Below are 14,343 nucleotides of genomic sequence, written 5' to 3' on the forward strand. Positions count from 1 at the left end.
ATGCAATGCAATCACATCTGAAAGACTTGAAATCAACTTCACAAAACTAAAATGAAACAATACCAACCCATGAATGATTAGACAACTCCGTCCTCTTCTCTATGTTATATAAGCAATCTCTTCTATCTTTGATTTGGTATATAGAAACATATTTAAGTGTTTTACTATTCATGTTTATGTTTTATAAGCAATCTCTTCTCTCTTTGTTTTATTATTCATGTTTATTTTATTTGAAGAAACAATATTTCACAAAATGATTAATTTCTTAATCAATGTTTATAACTTGATCTATTAAACTATTGATCTGACCACATTAAAATTCCACCCTCCCTTCATTTATTCATTAAAGAACTCTTAAAATACATTATCTAGCCACATTAAAATTCCTCCATTCCTTCCTTCATTCATTAAAGAACTCCAAAGATAAAAATAAAGAAATCTATTTTTGTGTTTAAAATCATATACAAAGACAAACAAATTTAGTCAGACATTCATTCCATCGTAGGCCGCCAAATCACCCAGACACGCGGGACACATATATTGGGACTGTAACATCTGGACAAGAAAATTGCCGCATTGTATGTACGAGATGATGCAACGATCTCGCATCCTGCTCTTCAGCGCAGATTTGATCACCATTGGCGGACGACATTATTAGAAATGGTGCTTTCCTCACCTCATTCGGTTTAATTTTCAGCATAATGGCTTTTAACAACATAATAGAATTCAACTATTTTTCTATTGAATTCAAAATAATTAGAAAAAAATGGAGAATTTTAACGGTCACGTATTCTATAAGAAACAAATTTCTTCATGAGATCTTTCTGAAAATTGCGGGAAAATTCTATGGGCAATATTTTCATGTAGCTTTCAATAATATTTGAGAATGTAGGGATGTTAGAGCTTACAGTGTTTGATAATCTTTGTTCACCCCTAGGTTACCAAGCTAGGAGGTGGCTTTAAACCCTAATGGTAAATGCGCCAATGTTAATCTGTCTGGATGAACTTATATTTAGAGTCAGTCAGAAATTATTTGTGATAAATAGCTCATACCGAGGTGAAAATTCTGTCTGATTCAGATCATTTAAATGATAAAAATTAACTACATTTTAAATAGAGGACGATTGTAGCCGTTTTACACAACCAAGTTTAATTCTAAGGATAGTTCAATGAAATAAAGCACAGATTACCAAAATTTACTGCAATTTGTCACTAAAAGAAGTTTCAACAAACTTCATTTGCAAGCCTTTTCGATAATCACCTCAATTAGAACTGGTCGACACCTTGTGTATGAAATTCTACCTTTACAGTGCACTCGATTGGGCTCATTGTTTAGTTAAAAAAATATTGGAACCAACTTGCGCTTAGTGTTGGGAATTCTTAAGAGCCATGAAAAAAAGGTAGTGCTTCATCTATTTCTTTGCCGAGGGAAACGATATGCTTTTATGTTTACACTTGCTAGAAACTATTTTTTAAATTTCTATAGTGATTTGAGCTCGTATTCATGAGATTCTTGTTCATATAACTGGAACTTAATTAATCTGATCATTAGGATTTTGCAAACGGAATAAATCTGACTCCCAGCTGTCCATTTCATGATTCTGTTATCTTTTTCTCCTTAGAGTCCTTTCTCACTTCATTCAAGATGGTGAAAGTGGATGCTGACAGGCCTCCTAATGTCTGCCCGTCGATTCCTTTATCATTTTACTTGTGAAGAACAAAATTCTTATCAATATCCAATCTTGGATCACCTTGATTTTGTAGACAAGAATGTTTATCTAGGGACCAGGATTGCCTGGTTAGGCATTCTACCCTGGTTCAAAGAATTCTACATAGTTTTGTGAGCTTCAAGAATTCTACAGCATTGGACATATTGGATATGATGAAGGCCAATCTTGTTTTCCTATGGAAACTTGTAAATCTAAGATGAATTGTCCTTGTCTTTGTTTTCATGATTAGAGGAATTGATCATAGTACTTTATTTTCATGGTTAGACCATCTTGATCCAACACCTTTTACAAAATTGTGGTTTCAGCCACATGTGAGTATGATACTCTCTTAATTAAGGGAAAGACTCCCCCTATCTATAAACCATTCTTAAACTAAAAATGGAGGAGACATCAGTCTTTCTTCTTCTTTCAAGAAAAACTATATCCTTTTCTCTTCACAGAAAAGTGATAGCAATTGAAAATAACAGTAGCAACGACTTATAAAACAAAGTGAGAGAAAGGAAATGAAGTTTCCTGAAAGCACAAAGACTTCTGTCACTTCCTTCGGGACGGGACACCAATATCAAGCTCAAAGTCTTGAATATGTGAAATCCTATCTACCCTTTTCTATATTAATAATAACAAGAACAAAGTATGGCAGCACAAAGTCTGAAATATCTTTCTCTTCTCTACATAAAACAGCAAGAACTAGTGTGAGCTCAAAGTCTCACAGCTATTCCTTATCACAAAATCTACTTCTGATTTCTTTCAAGAACAAGTATAGGCACAAAGTCCTACAATTTCTCTTAATTGAATATCTACTCTAACTGATATTAATCTCCAATACTTGCAACACAAAGTTTGCAAATCAAATTTGATTAATCTCTTATAGAAATATTAGCAAGAAAGATAATATTGAACATAAACTCAAAATATTTAGCACAAAGTCTCAATCCTTGAGCAATCTTCTTCTATTTCTTTCAACTTCGATTTACACATAAAAAGCACAAAGTCTTTCTTGTTGTAAATTTAGCAGAGTTTACTTGCTTGCTTTCCAAAAGATAAAAAAATACAATAGACTCCCTCAAGTAGGAGAAGAGTCTTGAGAAAAAGGTGGGAGGATCTCAACAAACTTGAGAAATTCTCTCAACCACTATGACTTATTCAACTACTATCTAAGACTTATTCAAAATTACAAGTCCTATTCTAAATTGACTTGTAATCAACCTACTTGTAATTACAAAAATGCAAGTAATGACTTAACTTGCAATTTACAAAATTGCTTTTATAAGTAAGCTTGTCAAAAGGGAAACTACAATACTGAAATTACAAATTTGAAATTACAACTAAGTGTTGAAAAACATTTATGCTGCAGCATGTTTGGCCATGAATCCTCAAACTTTTGGATGATCATTTGCAGTTCATCGAGATTCGGTTCGTGAGTATTTTTCACAATGATCATGGATTTAAAAAAACATTGCTGCGACGAAGGATTGTAATGCTGTTTTCTTCAAGAGAAGACTGGATTTCCTGCAAGAAGATTTGGTATTTCACCAAAGTTTGAATAGCTACAGCTGAAAATTGTTCATTCCTCCATTCATGATGAATCTTCATCTGTAGATCTGAGAGAACTTCTTCTTCTGGCAACAATTCTCCATCTTGATCCATAATATTACAAGAAGTTTTCTCATAACAAGAAACAACATCTTGCAAAGCTTCAGTGCGTAATTTCATGGCATCATCAATATCCTCAATGAGTGACGTGAGAACAAGAACTTTATTCTCCAAGAGATCTTCAAATTCTAGATACATGACTCTAGAAGGAATAATGTCATGTTCTTGAAGAACGTTCAACTTTTCTTGAGGCATCTTGTGCCAAACCATTTTCTTGAGGCATCTTGTGCCAAACCATCAAATTGCCTTCAACTCTTTTCAGGTTCTGTTTGAAAACCTCAGAAGCGTGATTCAATTTTTCTTCAATGGTCTCCAACTTAACCATCATTTGGAACACATCTTTCAACATTTGTACCTTTTGAGCAGCTCTTTCAACTCCTTGGACCGATTCTTTTGCATTTGAAGAAGTTGAAGGATTGTACCCTTCATTTGAAGACTTAATATTCTTTTGGACTGCTGCAACAAGTTGCACATTTTCCTCTTCTAGCTTATCCTTGTTTGCTAGAAGTTCAGCATATGCAATGACCCTCGATTAATAAAGATACCTCGAGTACTTAATTTTGTCAAAGACACAATGACCATTGCCAATTAAAATAATAAAAACATGAATTGTTATTTGTAAATATTAATAAGGATAAATAGTAAGTATTAATATAAATCAAGTAAATAATAAATGATAAAACATTAATCATAAAATATTATAAATAATAAAGAATAATTATTATTATTACAACATAAAACATTTGTAAGTAAATCATTAATCATAAAACAATTGTAAGTAATAAATAATAATTAGTATTATAAATTAAATCAAGAATAAAACATGATTATCTAAATACTAGTAACTAGTAATAAATAATAGAGAAAATCATCAAAATATAAAGGTAGCGAATAATAAGAAAACCATTAACAAATAAAACCATCATCGAACTATTCAAACAAATAGATTAAAAATGCACTTAAGGATCGATTAAAACATAGCAAACTAAAATCGTGACATTCCAAAAGTCACGTCCACTGGTCATAGCCGCCGAAGAAATATATAGCGTCTGGCAAACACGAGAAGGGAGGAAGAGGAGAGGAGGCGCAGAGGTGTGGAGGTGCGAATTTCAAAAGTTGGATAAAACATTGCCATAAAACAAAGCCACACGATATAGGCTTAGGTAGTATACCGTGTAGCTCCAGTGTGCAGACAGGGGCGTAAGGAAAACTTCAACATTGTGAAAGCCTTCTCATTACCAGCAAACGGTGAAGGAAGAAGACCCCGGTACGGATGTCCCAGGACGAAGGGGATACACAACTAAACCACAGGTAATTTAAAATATTAAATGTGATGAAATCTGGTTACCAGTGATTGGAATTTAGAGGGGGATTCATGATGAATTCCCTAGAGGCAATATATATATTGTGTAGAGATTGATCATATGCATATGTTAGAGATAGGGAACTTGGACAGGGGTGGGATCCCTGCCAAGTTATGAAAACATATAATCAGATTACTCAATAATAGAGATCCCATAGAGACCTTAGGCAGATATTACCTGGGTTGTCTTAACTAAGAAAGAGTTCTCAATAGAGAGTTGGGACAACCCATGGTAAGAATCAACCTAAGTAATGCTTTTATCTTGTATAATTAGTAACATATCAATGAGTATTTAATTGTTAAGTATGTAGAATAACACCATTTTGCTACGTGTATTAATGACACACATATTTATTTATATTGCATATTATGGAGTACTAACGTTTGTTGTAGGTCTTGAACTTCAAATAGGCAACTTACCCACTAGGGACATTACAGCATACCGCTGCACCAATGAGGCTACCGAATGTTGAGCGTCATGCTTGACCACTTCATGTGTTTGTTTGCCCAACTCCACCCTCGTGATCTTGTAATCAGCAGCTTGCATCTCTTCCTATGGCTTGTCTACAATTGGCTCAACAATTTCAGCCACCTTCATTCTATTACCGTCCATTGTTACCCTTGAAATTGCCTTAGCTCTTTTGGCAACCTTGAGTTTTGATTGCTTGAGATGTTGGAAATCAAATATGTTAGGAAAAATTTCTTGCTACTTTCTTTTAGGAGTAAAAGAACTAAGCCATGGAGGTAAAGCCATCAATTCTCCTTGAGCAACAACTGAAAGTGAGGGAGAAGTAGTTTCTGTTTGAATGATAGTCGTCATCCTAGGAGAAGTTACTATTTGAACAACAACTATAGACTGCTTATTAACCAAAGGACTTGATGACTGCATCATGAACTCATCAAAACTGGAAGCAGAAGTATCAATCTCTGACAAAGGGGCATACGCAGGATTATCCTCAAAGGTATTCATCAAATTCTCTTGAGGATGATCAAGAGACGGTTCTGCTGCTGAAATTGGAATGACCCTTTGAAGAGATTCACTCGCTGAAACAGGAACAATATGAATAGTGGAAAAAGCATCCACATTCGTTGTCAAGAGAAGACATAGGTAATTCTAAAGGAATCTGAGGGGGAACTTCATGAGGTGACTCCGAAATGGGTGACTCGGGAGCATTATCTGATTGAAGTTCCTCCTTTGGATCTTCAACATCAATTACATGAATAGGAAGCTGAGGCTTTTCTTTCCCTTAAACTATCACTTCTTCGGGAGGAAGTACCATTGCTCTGCTAACTCTCAGCTTGATTCTCATGCTTGAAGATGATGCACCTTCCTTGTTGTCTATTTTGATTTCAGACTTGAGTCCGACAGGTCCTGTAGAATCATCTTCCTTTCCAATCTTGATCTTGATGAGTCTAACACCGTTACTCTTGAGCCAAGTATTGGTGTTAGCTAAGATAGGCTGAAATCCATCAAGAATGGAAGTGCATTCCTTATGCGACCATTGAGTTGATGGAAGTGGTGCTTCATCAACTCTCTTTTCAATTTATTCAGGATCAAGTATTACTCCATCATCAATCATTCCTTCAGGAATGTTGACCAAGTTCAGGTCAACAATCTGCTCAAGAGTGAGTTTGCAATAATCCATCTTACGAACCTCCTTTTCTGTACGGAGATCAACCCAAATGTCTTCTATCCGATGCACATGCGTGAATGACTTTTTGATCTTCTCCTTCATGCCTCAGTAATCAAAATCTACTCTTGGCTTGAATCTTTTGAGCTTTATTTCCCGCATTTCGATCTCCATGGCCTTGGCTTTGGTGGATGTAATGAGGGAAAAATAGCCAATTTTCAATGGATTATTTGTAGAAATTCCCATTCCAACCTTATGCTAAACACGTTGATGTGCATGAATAGCCATAATCTGTCTTCCCAACTCCATAAGAATGATCTTATTAGTTGGATATCTAGGAAGCATATATGGCTGGCTGCTGTAACATCCAACTCTCATGTAAGTGAAAGTTGGGAATTGAAAGAATAAGCAGCCATATTCATTCACCTTCTCCCATGCGGCATCTGACACTCTTCTGTTTTTCAATGTCTTGTCAAACAGGCACATATAATGACCAAAGAAGGTGTCCTGGACCCTCCTGTAGTGCAATTTGCTGGGTCTCAAAGGCAATTGGTCATAGTAATCCCAAACGGGTATAAGCGAGTGATCACCCTTGGTAGAAAGACCAGGGAAGTGTCTGAGTGATGCTGCTATATACACTTAATATGAGTTCATGCAGAACGTCATAGTGGAAGGAACTGCTACAAGTTTTTCACAAAGGGTATCATTGATGATTTCGCCCCAAGAGATGTGTTAAGACTGCCTTATGAGCATGACGAACTTATACATCCATGGTTCAAAAACATTAGAATGTTCCAAACCCATCATCCTGCTGAGAAGAGTGATTGTGTCTTCGATTTTCCACTTGAAATTACAATGGTACAACTTAGCCCACTGTGTAAAAGCAGCCCATGACTCATTGATCCATCTATTGATATGGCGTTTGCAATCTTTCTCTCTTGAAGCATAGTACTCAACTGCACTATCTTTGGAGATCTCTATGTACACAGGTGCTGGTGGTATTATGAAAACCTTCTCAGTAGTGTCCGCATCATGACAAATTATCACCTCCCCATCATCATTCCTGATAGTTCTTGTCTCTTTGTCAAAATGATTGGCACAAGCAAGAACAAACTCAAGTTCTAGGGCAGCCACTAGAAAGGAAGAAGCATGGTGAATGTGGCTGTCCAACAGGCACTGCATATTGCTATCCTTGGGATCCTCCACTTGTTTAACGAACTCTGATATGTCAACATGCCCTATTTCCGTATCTTTGATGTGCTCCATCGGAGTGGAAACTGTTAAAACAATATTAATATCTTCTATAATGGTCATCTTCTATTTTTAGTGGTCATCTTCTATTTTAAGTTGTCAACTTATTTAGCTTGTTAAGTTGGCTTTTTATTATGTAATTAGCTTTTAAGGTTTATTTAGCTTTTAAGCTTAATTTAGCTTTCACGCTTAATTTAGCGTTTAGCTCTTTAATCTTTTACTTTAACATTATGTTCTAGTTATAGAACATCGTCTTGTAACCTCTATATATACGTGTGTATATCGTTCAATGTAATTATCTGATTATTGAATCATTCATTCAATTTATTTTTCATGGTATCAAAACGGGATGGGATTCTTTAAAGTTTGGCGAATTTTTTAATAAAAATTCATGGCCTTGTTTCTGGAATATTTTCCAGATCTTAGGTTTCTGGTTCGTGGGCGAATTTCTTTGTGTTGGGCAGAAGTTCATGGTTTTTTTAGGAATCTGGAGATTTTTGGGCCTGCAACCTGGAGGTTTTTTTTTGTTATTAAATTTTTTCGAAGCTTTTATTGAAGAGATTTTTTTAAAACTTTTTTTTTTTTAAAAAAAGAGCAGGTTCTTTTTCTCTTCCTAGGCGGATTTTTTTTTTTTTTTCACAGGGTTTATAATTTTCCCCTATTTTTTTTGCATTTTTTTTGGAAAAACATCGTCAATATTTTTTTGGTTTTTTTACAAAAAAATCAGAGGTAGTTTTTTATTTTTTGCTGTTTTAAGTGTGCAGAAAATTTTAATTTCTGGGTTTCTTCCAAACCTTGGAATTCGTGTCGGAATTCTCTTATAGGGTTTCAGTTTTTTTAGCAATTGCTTCTATTCTGATTTTTGAATCAAATTCTTCTGTCTTATGCTTTCACTAGGTTGACCTCGTTCAACCTCCATTTTTGTGATGGCATCTTTGACCAACATCATGTTGGAACACAGTCAAAAGTTCAACAACTACCACAACACCTGGAAATAGTGCATGTTCAGGATATTTGAATATCGTTACCTTTATCAGATTGATTTAGGCCAGACTTCGTCTTACAGGTCCTAGGGTTTTCACGATTTTTTCTTGAAAAATTGTTTGTCGGTTTTTTGATTTTTTCCACAAAAAATTATGGGAGGGTTTTCACGATTTTTCCTCAAAAATTGTTTGCAGGGTTTAGAATTTTTTCCTTAAAAATTATTATCTGTCATCCGCAAAGCTTGCGTGGGATTTCTAGGTTTTCATAATTTTTTCTTCAAAAATTGTTTGCTGGTTTTTACGATTTTTTTCTCAAAAATCATCTGCAATACGCGAAGTTTGTGTGGGATTTGTGATTCGCAAAGTTCTTTGGTTTTGATCGATTTTTCTCCTCAAAAATCGAGCTTTGTTGCAGTCAGTTTGGGTCTAACTAACTAAATTTTTTTCCACAACTAATTAACTAACTATGACTTATTCAAATTATAGTTCTATTGCTAACCAACTTATAATTTGTTTACATGTAATTACAATTTACAAAGTTACAAGTGAAAGTTCACTTGCAATCATGAATCCTGACATTACATGTAATTTGTCGAAAACAAAATGCATATACAAAAAGTAAGTGTTGAAAGACACTTATATTCTTTTCCATCTTTGGCCATGAGGGACTGGAAATTGCTGATAGATTTCCGCAACTCATCAGGATCCGGACTTGCTGTATTCCTGGCCACTGCAACAGTCTTAATGATGACATCCGGATATCTAACTATTGCCTCTTTGTGTTTTTCAAGACTGGTCTGCATCTTATCAAAGAACACTTGGTAATTCAGGAACTTGTGGATCGAAGCTACAACAAATTGCTCCGATTCCAACACCCGACACAAGCTCGACACTAAGTCAGCAAGAATCAAATTTTCAGCGAGCATCTCTCCATCATGACTTAAGATTTTGCAAGAGATTTAGTCAAAATTGGAGATGATATTCTGCTCAGCTTCATCACTCATTTCAAGGGTGGCTTGCATGTCTTTAATGAGATCTTTGATGACCAATGACTTATTTGTCATGAGCTCTTCAAATTCTATGTATCTTTCTGGAATTACCATATTGTTGCACAAAATTTCAAGTTTGATCTGGTCCATTTCATGCCAGATCTTCAAATCTTTCTCAATTGAAACGAGACTCTGGTTGAAAGTTTCCAAGGTCTGATTCAACTTTACCTTTGCTGCTCTTACATTGCTCAACACGTGCAATGCTTTCTTCACCACTTGAGTACTCTGATTAATCAACTGATCTACCCAAGAATCAACTGCCTTAGCCTTTTGAGCAGCTTTCTCCAATTGTTTTATAGATTCTTCAGATGTGAAGGAGGTCAAAGGATCAACTTGTTCTGAAGAATTTGTGATCTTTTGGATCACCGTGATGAGCTGTGAATTCTTCTCTTTGAGCTCATTCTTCTTTGCTAGCAACTCATCGTAGCTTTGGACCAGCGAAGCTACTGAATCTTGGGCATCATGCATGAGACCAGAATGTGTCTGCTTCCCAAGTTCTACCCTTGTGAGCTTGTAATTTGATAGCTACATTTCTTCTGGCGGTTTCTCAACTAGAGGCTCTGCCACTTCTGCATACTTCATTTTATTGCTATCTACCACCACTCATCAAACTGTCTTCGCTTTCTTACTGGCCCTTGGTTTTGGTCTCCTGAGCTACTGAAAATCAAATATGTATGGAGAGATCTCTTGCTTCCTCCTTTTGGGTGTGATTGAACTCAACCAAGGGGGTAGTTCTAATGAGTTTGCATTTGAGATTGCAACCGTTGTTTGTGAAGAAACAGGCTCAACTTGTACCACAATTGTCACTTTAGGAGGAGCCTTCGTCTGAATAGCAACAAGCGTTTGTTCGAAAGACAAATCACGACTTTTGTCATGAACTTATCAATACTCACGGCAGAAGTATCAACCTCAAGAAAAGAAACATTAGACAAGATGGCATACGAGGGATTCACATCGAAGACATTCTCCAAGCCACCGTGAGAGGTCTCAACAAGTACTTCTATTCTAGCACAGGTAGAAATGCTTGGTACCATTGGTTCCACATGAACGGTGGAGAAAGAATTCACATCCGTATTAATTGGAGACATGGGTACATCCAACGATAATTGAGGAAGGGCTGTATGAGGAGAATATGAGCCTATAGAAGGAGGTGATTCTGCTGTATTCTCCTCATGAGTATCATTGTCAGCATCAATAACCCATATCTGAACTTTTGGGTTTTCCTTCCCCTTTAATGACAGTTCTAGTGGAGGAATAACCAAAGCTTTGCTGACCCTCAATTTGACTCTTGTTCCAAAAGAGGAAGCACCTTTAGACTTGACCATGTCCTTAAATCTTCGCCCAACATGTCCAGCCGAATCACCTTCCGCTTCACCTTTAATCTTTATGGTCTTGACATTATTGTTCTTCAGCCAAGCATTGGTGTTAGCAAGAATGGGCTGAAACCTGTCAAGAATTGAATCACATTCCTTCTTTGACCACCGAGGAGAAGGAAGAGGGGCTTCAACAACTCTTTTCTCTATGTACTCTGGGTCAAGGATTTTACCATCATCAACCATTCCTTCTGGGATCTTGGTCAAATCAAGATCTACAATCTGCTCCAAGGTGAGCCTGCAGTAATCCATTCTTCTGATATCTTCTTCAGTGTGAATATTGGCCCAGATATCTTCGAGGCAATGAACATGAGTGAAGGCCCTCTTGATTTTGTCCTTCATCCCTCGATAATCAAAATCCTTCCTCTCCTTGAACTTCCTCAACTTAATCTCCTAAAGTTTAATTTCCATTTCCTTGGCTCTTGTTGAGGTGTTCAAAGAATACCGATCGATCTACAATGGATTGTGTTAGGAAATATTGATACCCAACTTATGATTTGATAGCTGAATTGCATGAACTGCCATCAGTTGCCTGACTAACTCCATCAAAAGGATCTTGTCAGTGGGATACCGAGGTAACATGTATGGCTGTCCTTCAAAACATCCAACTCTCATGTAAGTGAAAGTTGGAAACTGCAAGAACAAACTCCCGTAGTCATTCACTTTCTTCCACGCTGCCTCAGAGACCCTTCTATTCTTGAGTGTCTTGTCAAAAAGGCACATGAAATGACCAAAGAATGCATCCTGCACCCTTCTGTAATGAATTTTGATGGGTCTGAGAGTGAGTTGCTCATAGTACTTCCATACTGGCACCAACGACCTGGCACCCTTGGTAGAAAGACTAGGAAATTGTCTGAGTGACGCCGCGATAAACACCAAGTACGAATTCATATAGAAAGTGAGGGTGGTGGGAACTTGTGATAACTGCTCACACAGGTTATCACTGATGACTTCTCCCCATAAAATGTGAGATTGCCCCTTCCTCATGATCACAATATACTTATACATCTAGATTTCAAACACGTTAGAGTGTTTCAATCTCATTGTTTTGGTGAGAAGAGTGATCATGTCGCCAACTTCTTCAATGAAGTCGCAGCGATACAACTTGGGTGTAATGTCCCCTTTTCTGCTCTAGTTTGTTTTGGGGACTGTTGGCCAATCCCGAGGCCCTTTGGTCAGTCAGAGGCAGAATTAGGGTTTCCTATTTTCTAGGAGGATGTTTTGGCAATTTTGGTGGTTTGCATGTTGGAGTTTTACAACTTTAATTTTGGATTCGTTCTGGGTTTTCAAAAAACTTTGCAATGATGGTACATGTGTAGCAATCAATGGAGTTTGGTATACTTACTATTTTTAGTAAATAGGGGTGAGGACAACTATTTTTTCTGGGTTTTCAGAGAGCTTCGCGATGGTGTGACATGCAACTGGATCTGAAGACTTTTCTAGACTTACTTTTTTTAGTAAGTTGCAACAACTGCGTAGAATGTGGTTAAAATGCATTTGGACACACTATTTTTAGCAGTATGCTATTTTTTAGTAAGTGCTATTTTTAGCAGGGTTTCAATAGGACGGTTCATATGGCAATTTTTGGCAGGTTAGTTTGAGCAGATGGTCTTTCAACATTCTTGGAGCTATTTTTGGCAAGTTAGAGCTTATGTTGGACGATTCCTTGTTAAGGAAAAACGTTTTATTAAGTGAAATATTAGTTAAGGCATGTTGGACGCCTTAGGGAGAAATAAATTAATTTTGTGATATATTTCACTTATTCATCTTAGACGCCCTATTCTATTTTAATTGACATTTTTATAAAGTATTTTTGATATTTTGTGAAGGTCGACTTGGGAAGAAAGGGGAAAAGAAATGCAAATTTCAAATTAATACCAAATGATCGTGCATTTGGGTTTGGTGTTCTTTTGGAGGGAATGTGAATTTGAATTTGGAGGCTCCAAGGTTATAAATAAGAGTGCTAGGCTCTTGTTTGGCATCCATGAATATTTTGTAACGAAGTGCTGCTGAATTTTGTAAAGTTATTTCAATTTCAATTAAAGAACAAGTTATGAACTATGTATGCTATAAATGGATATGAGGAATTATGTCAATGTCTGATAATTCTGATTTTATCTGCAGGTCTGAAGGAGAGAGATCATTTAATATTTTCTATGTCTACTCCAAATGAATTCAATTGGCATATATATCATTTAGGCAACCGGTCAATTGGTGTATTGACCGGTCATGCCTTTTAGGCATGACCGATCAATGCACCCATTGATCGGTGCCTTTGTAATTATACCATTAACACAATGCTGATTATCGGTTCAAAACACCCGATAGCATATTGTAATATCATAATATAATGACTAATCAATGTAATGAATCGGTTCATATAAACACCGATGATTCAAAGTGCACGATGTATGTAATCCAACCGGTGCAGTTGTTAACTAATGTTAATTCCAAATGAAGCGGTGTATTCATTAAACCCGATAACAAATATGCGCGATATAATTACGCCTGATAACAGATGTGAACCGGTGCCAATGGTTATGCACCCGATAGCAAGTATGTATCGGCTAATAACCCGATGACTTATAGCATTTAATATGCTATCGGGGTAATACCCCGATAGCATATTAATGCCAATTAATAATTGACATTAATATGCTATCGGGTTGTTAGCCCGATAGCATAATGATAAGTGATGTTTGTACAATCCGATAATCATATGCAATATAAATCTGACATGAAGCATGTAAATAACAGAACAAGGAAGGTTTAGGAAGATCTTATCTTGCATAAGCTACCATGCATTAACAAATTTGTGCCAGACTTGTGCTTCGAAGTTGAGAGCTTCCTAGCTTGTGCCAGTTTCGTGCTTGAGAGATAGCACCTAGCTGATTGAAGAGACTATTTCTCATTCAGAGGGATAGATTGAGCTATATTGAGATGGATTTTTTTGTTACATTTTTCAGTATTCTGAGTTTTGGAGTGTTTTTTCATGTTGCTTGTTTTTGTCATGGCTGTAGTAGTTATTCATTCATATCTCTCTTCCTGATTGTCTGATCGTAATGGCTAATGGCTCATTGGATTCCTCTGTGCTAGGCATCCTTTTTTGTGGAGTTTCATGATTTATAGTGAAGAAACTGATTTTTAAGGCAGATCGCCCCTCTCCAGGCAGGCCGTACCTTGCTGAAGTGACATTTGAAAGCGTGCATTTAAGTTTCAAGGCTGTTTGGCTTAGTTTGTTGGTTGGAACTTGGGCGTCCCCTTCCTAGCTCTCATTCGCCACTGATTTGGAGCCATTCGGAGGTGTTTT

The 14,343-nt window shown here is 36.5% G+C and overlaps 1 protein-coding gene across 7 annotated transcripts in view; it reads left to right on the forward strand.

Moving 5' to 3' along the window:
* Positions 1-446: 446 nt before the first annotated feature.
* LOC131052343 (uncharacterized) overlaps positions 447-14,343 on the forward strand; it is a 276,241-nt gene continuing 262,344 nt past the window's right edge. For 3 of the 7 annotated variants that reach the window (XM_057986989.2, XM_057986991.2, XM_057986994.2), the window contains exon 1: positions 452-663. Coding sequence is in view for 3 of the 7 variants with exons in the window: in XM_059216711.1 (XP_059072694.1) it covers positions 661-663 (3 nt within the window). In the remaining 4 variants the exon portion in view is untranslated. Of the gene's footprint in view, positions 664-14,343 lie in introns of all 7 variants that reach the window. The other 4 variants (XM_059216711.1, XM_057986988.2, XM_057986987.2 and 1 more) reach the window with 4 other exon arrangements.

Source organism: Cryptomeria japonica, chromosome 2 (genome assembly GCF_030272615.1).
Source record: "Cryptomeria japonica chromosome 2, Sugi_1.0, whole genome shotgun sequence".
Classification (NCBI taxonomy): Eukaryota; Viridiplantae; Streptophyta; class Pinopsida; order Cupressales; family Cupressaceae; genus Cryptomeria; species Cryptomeria japonica.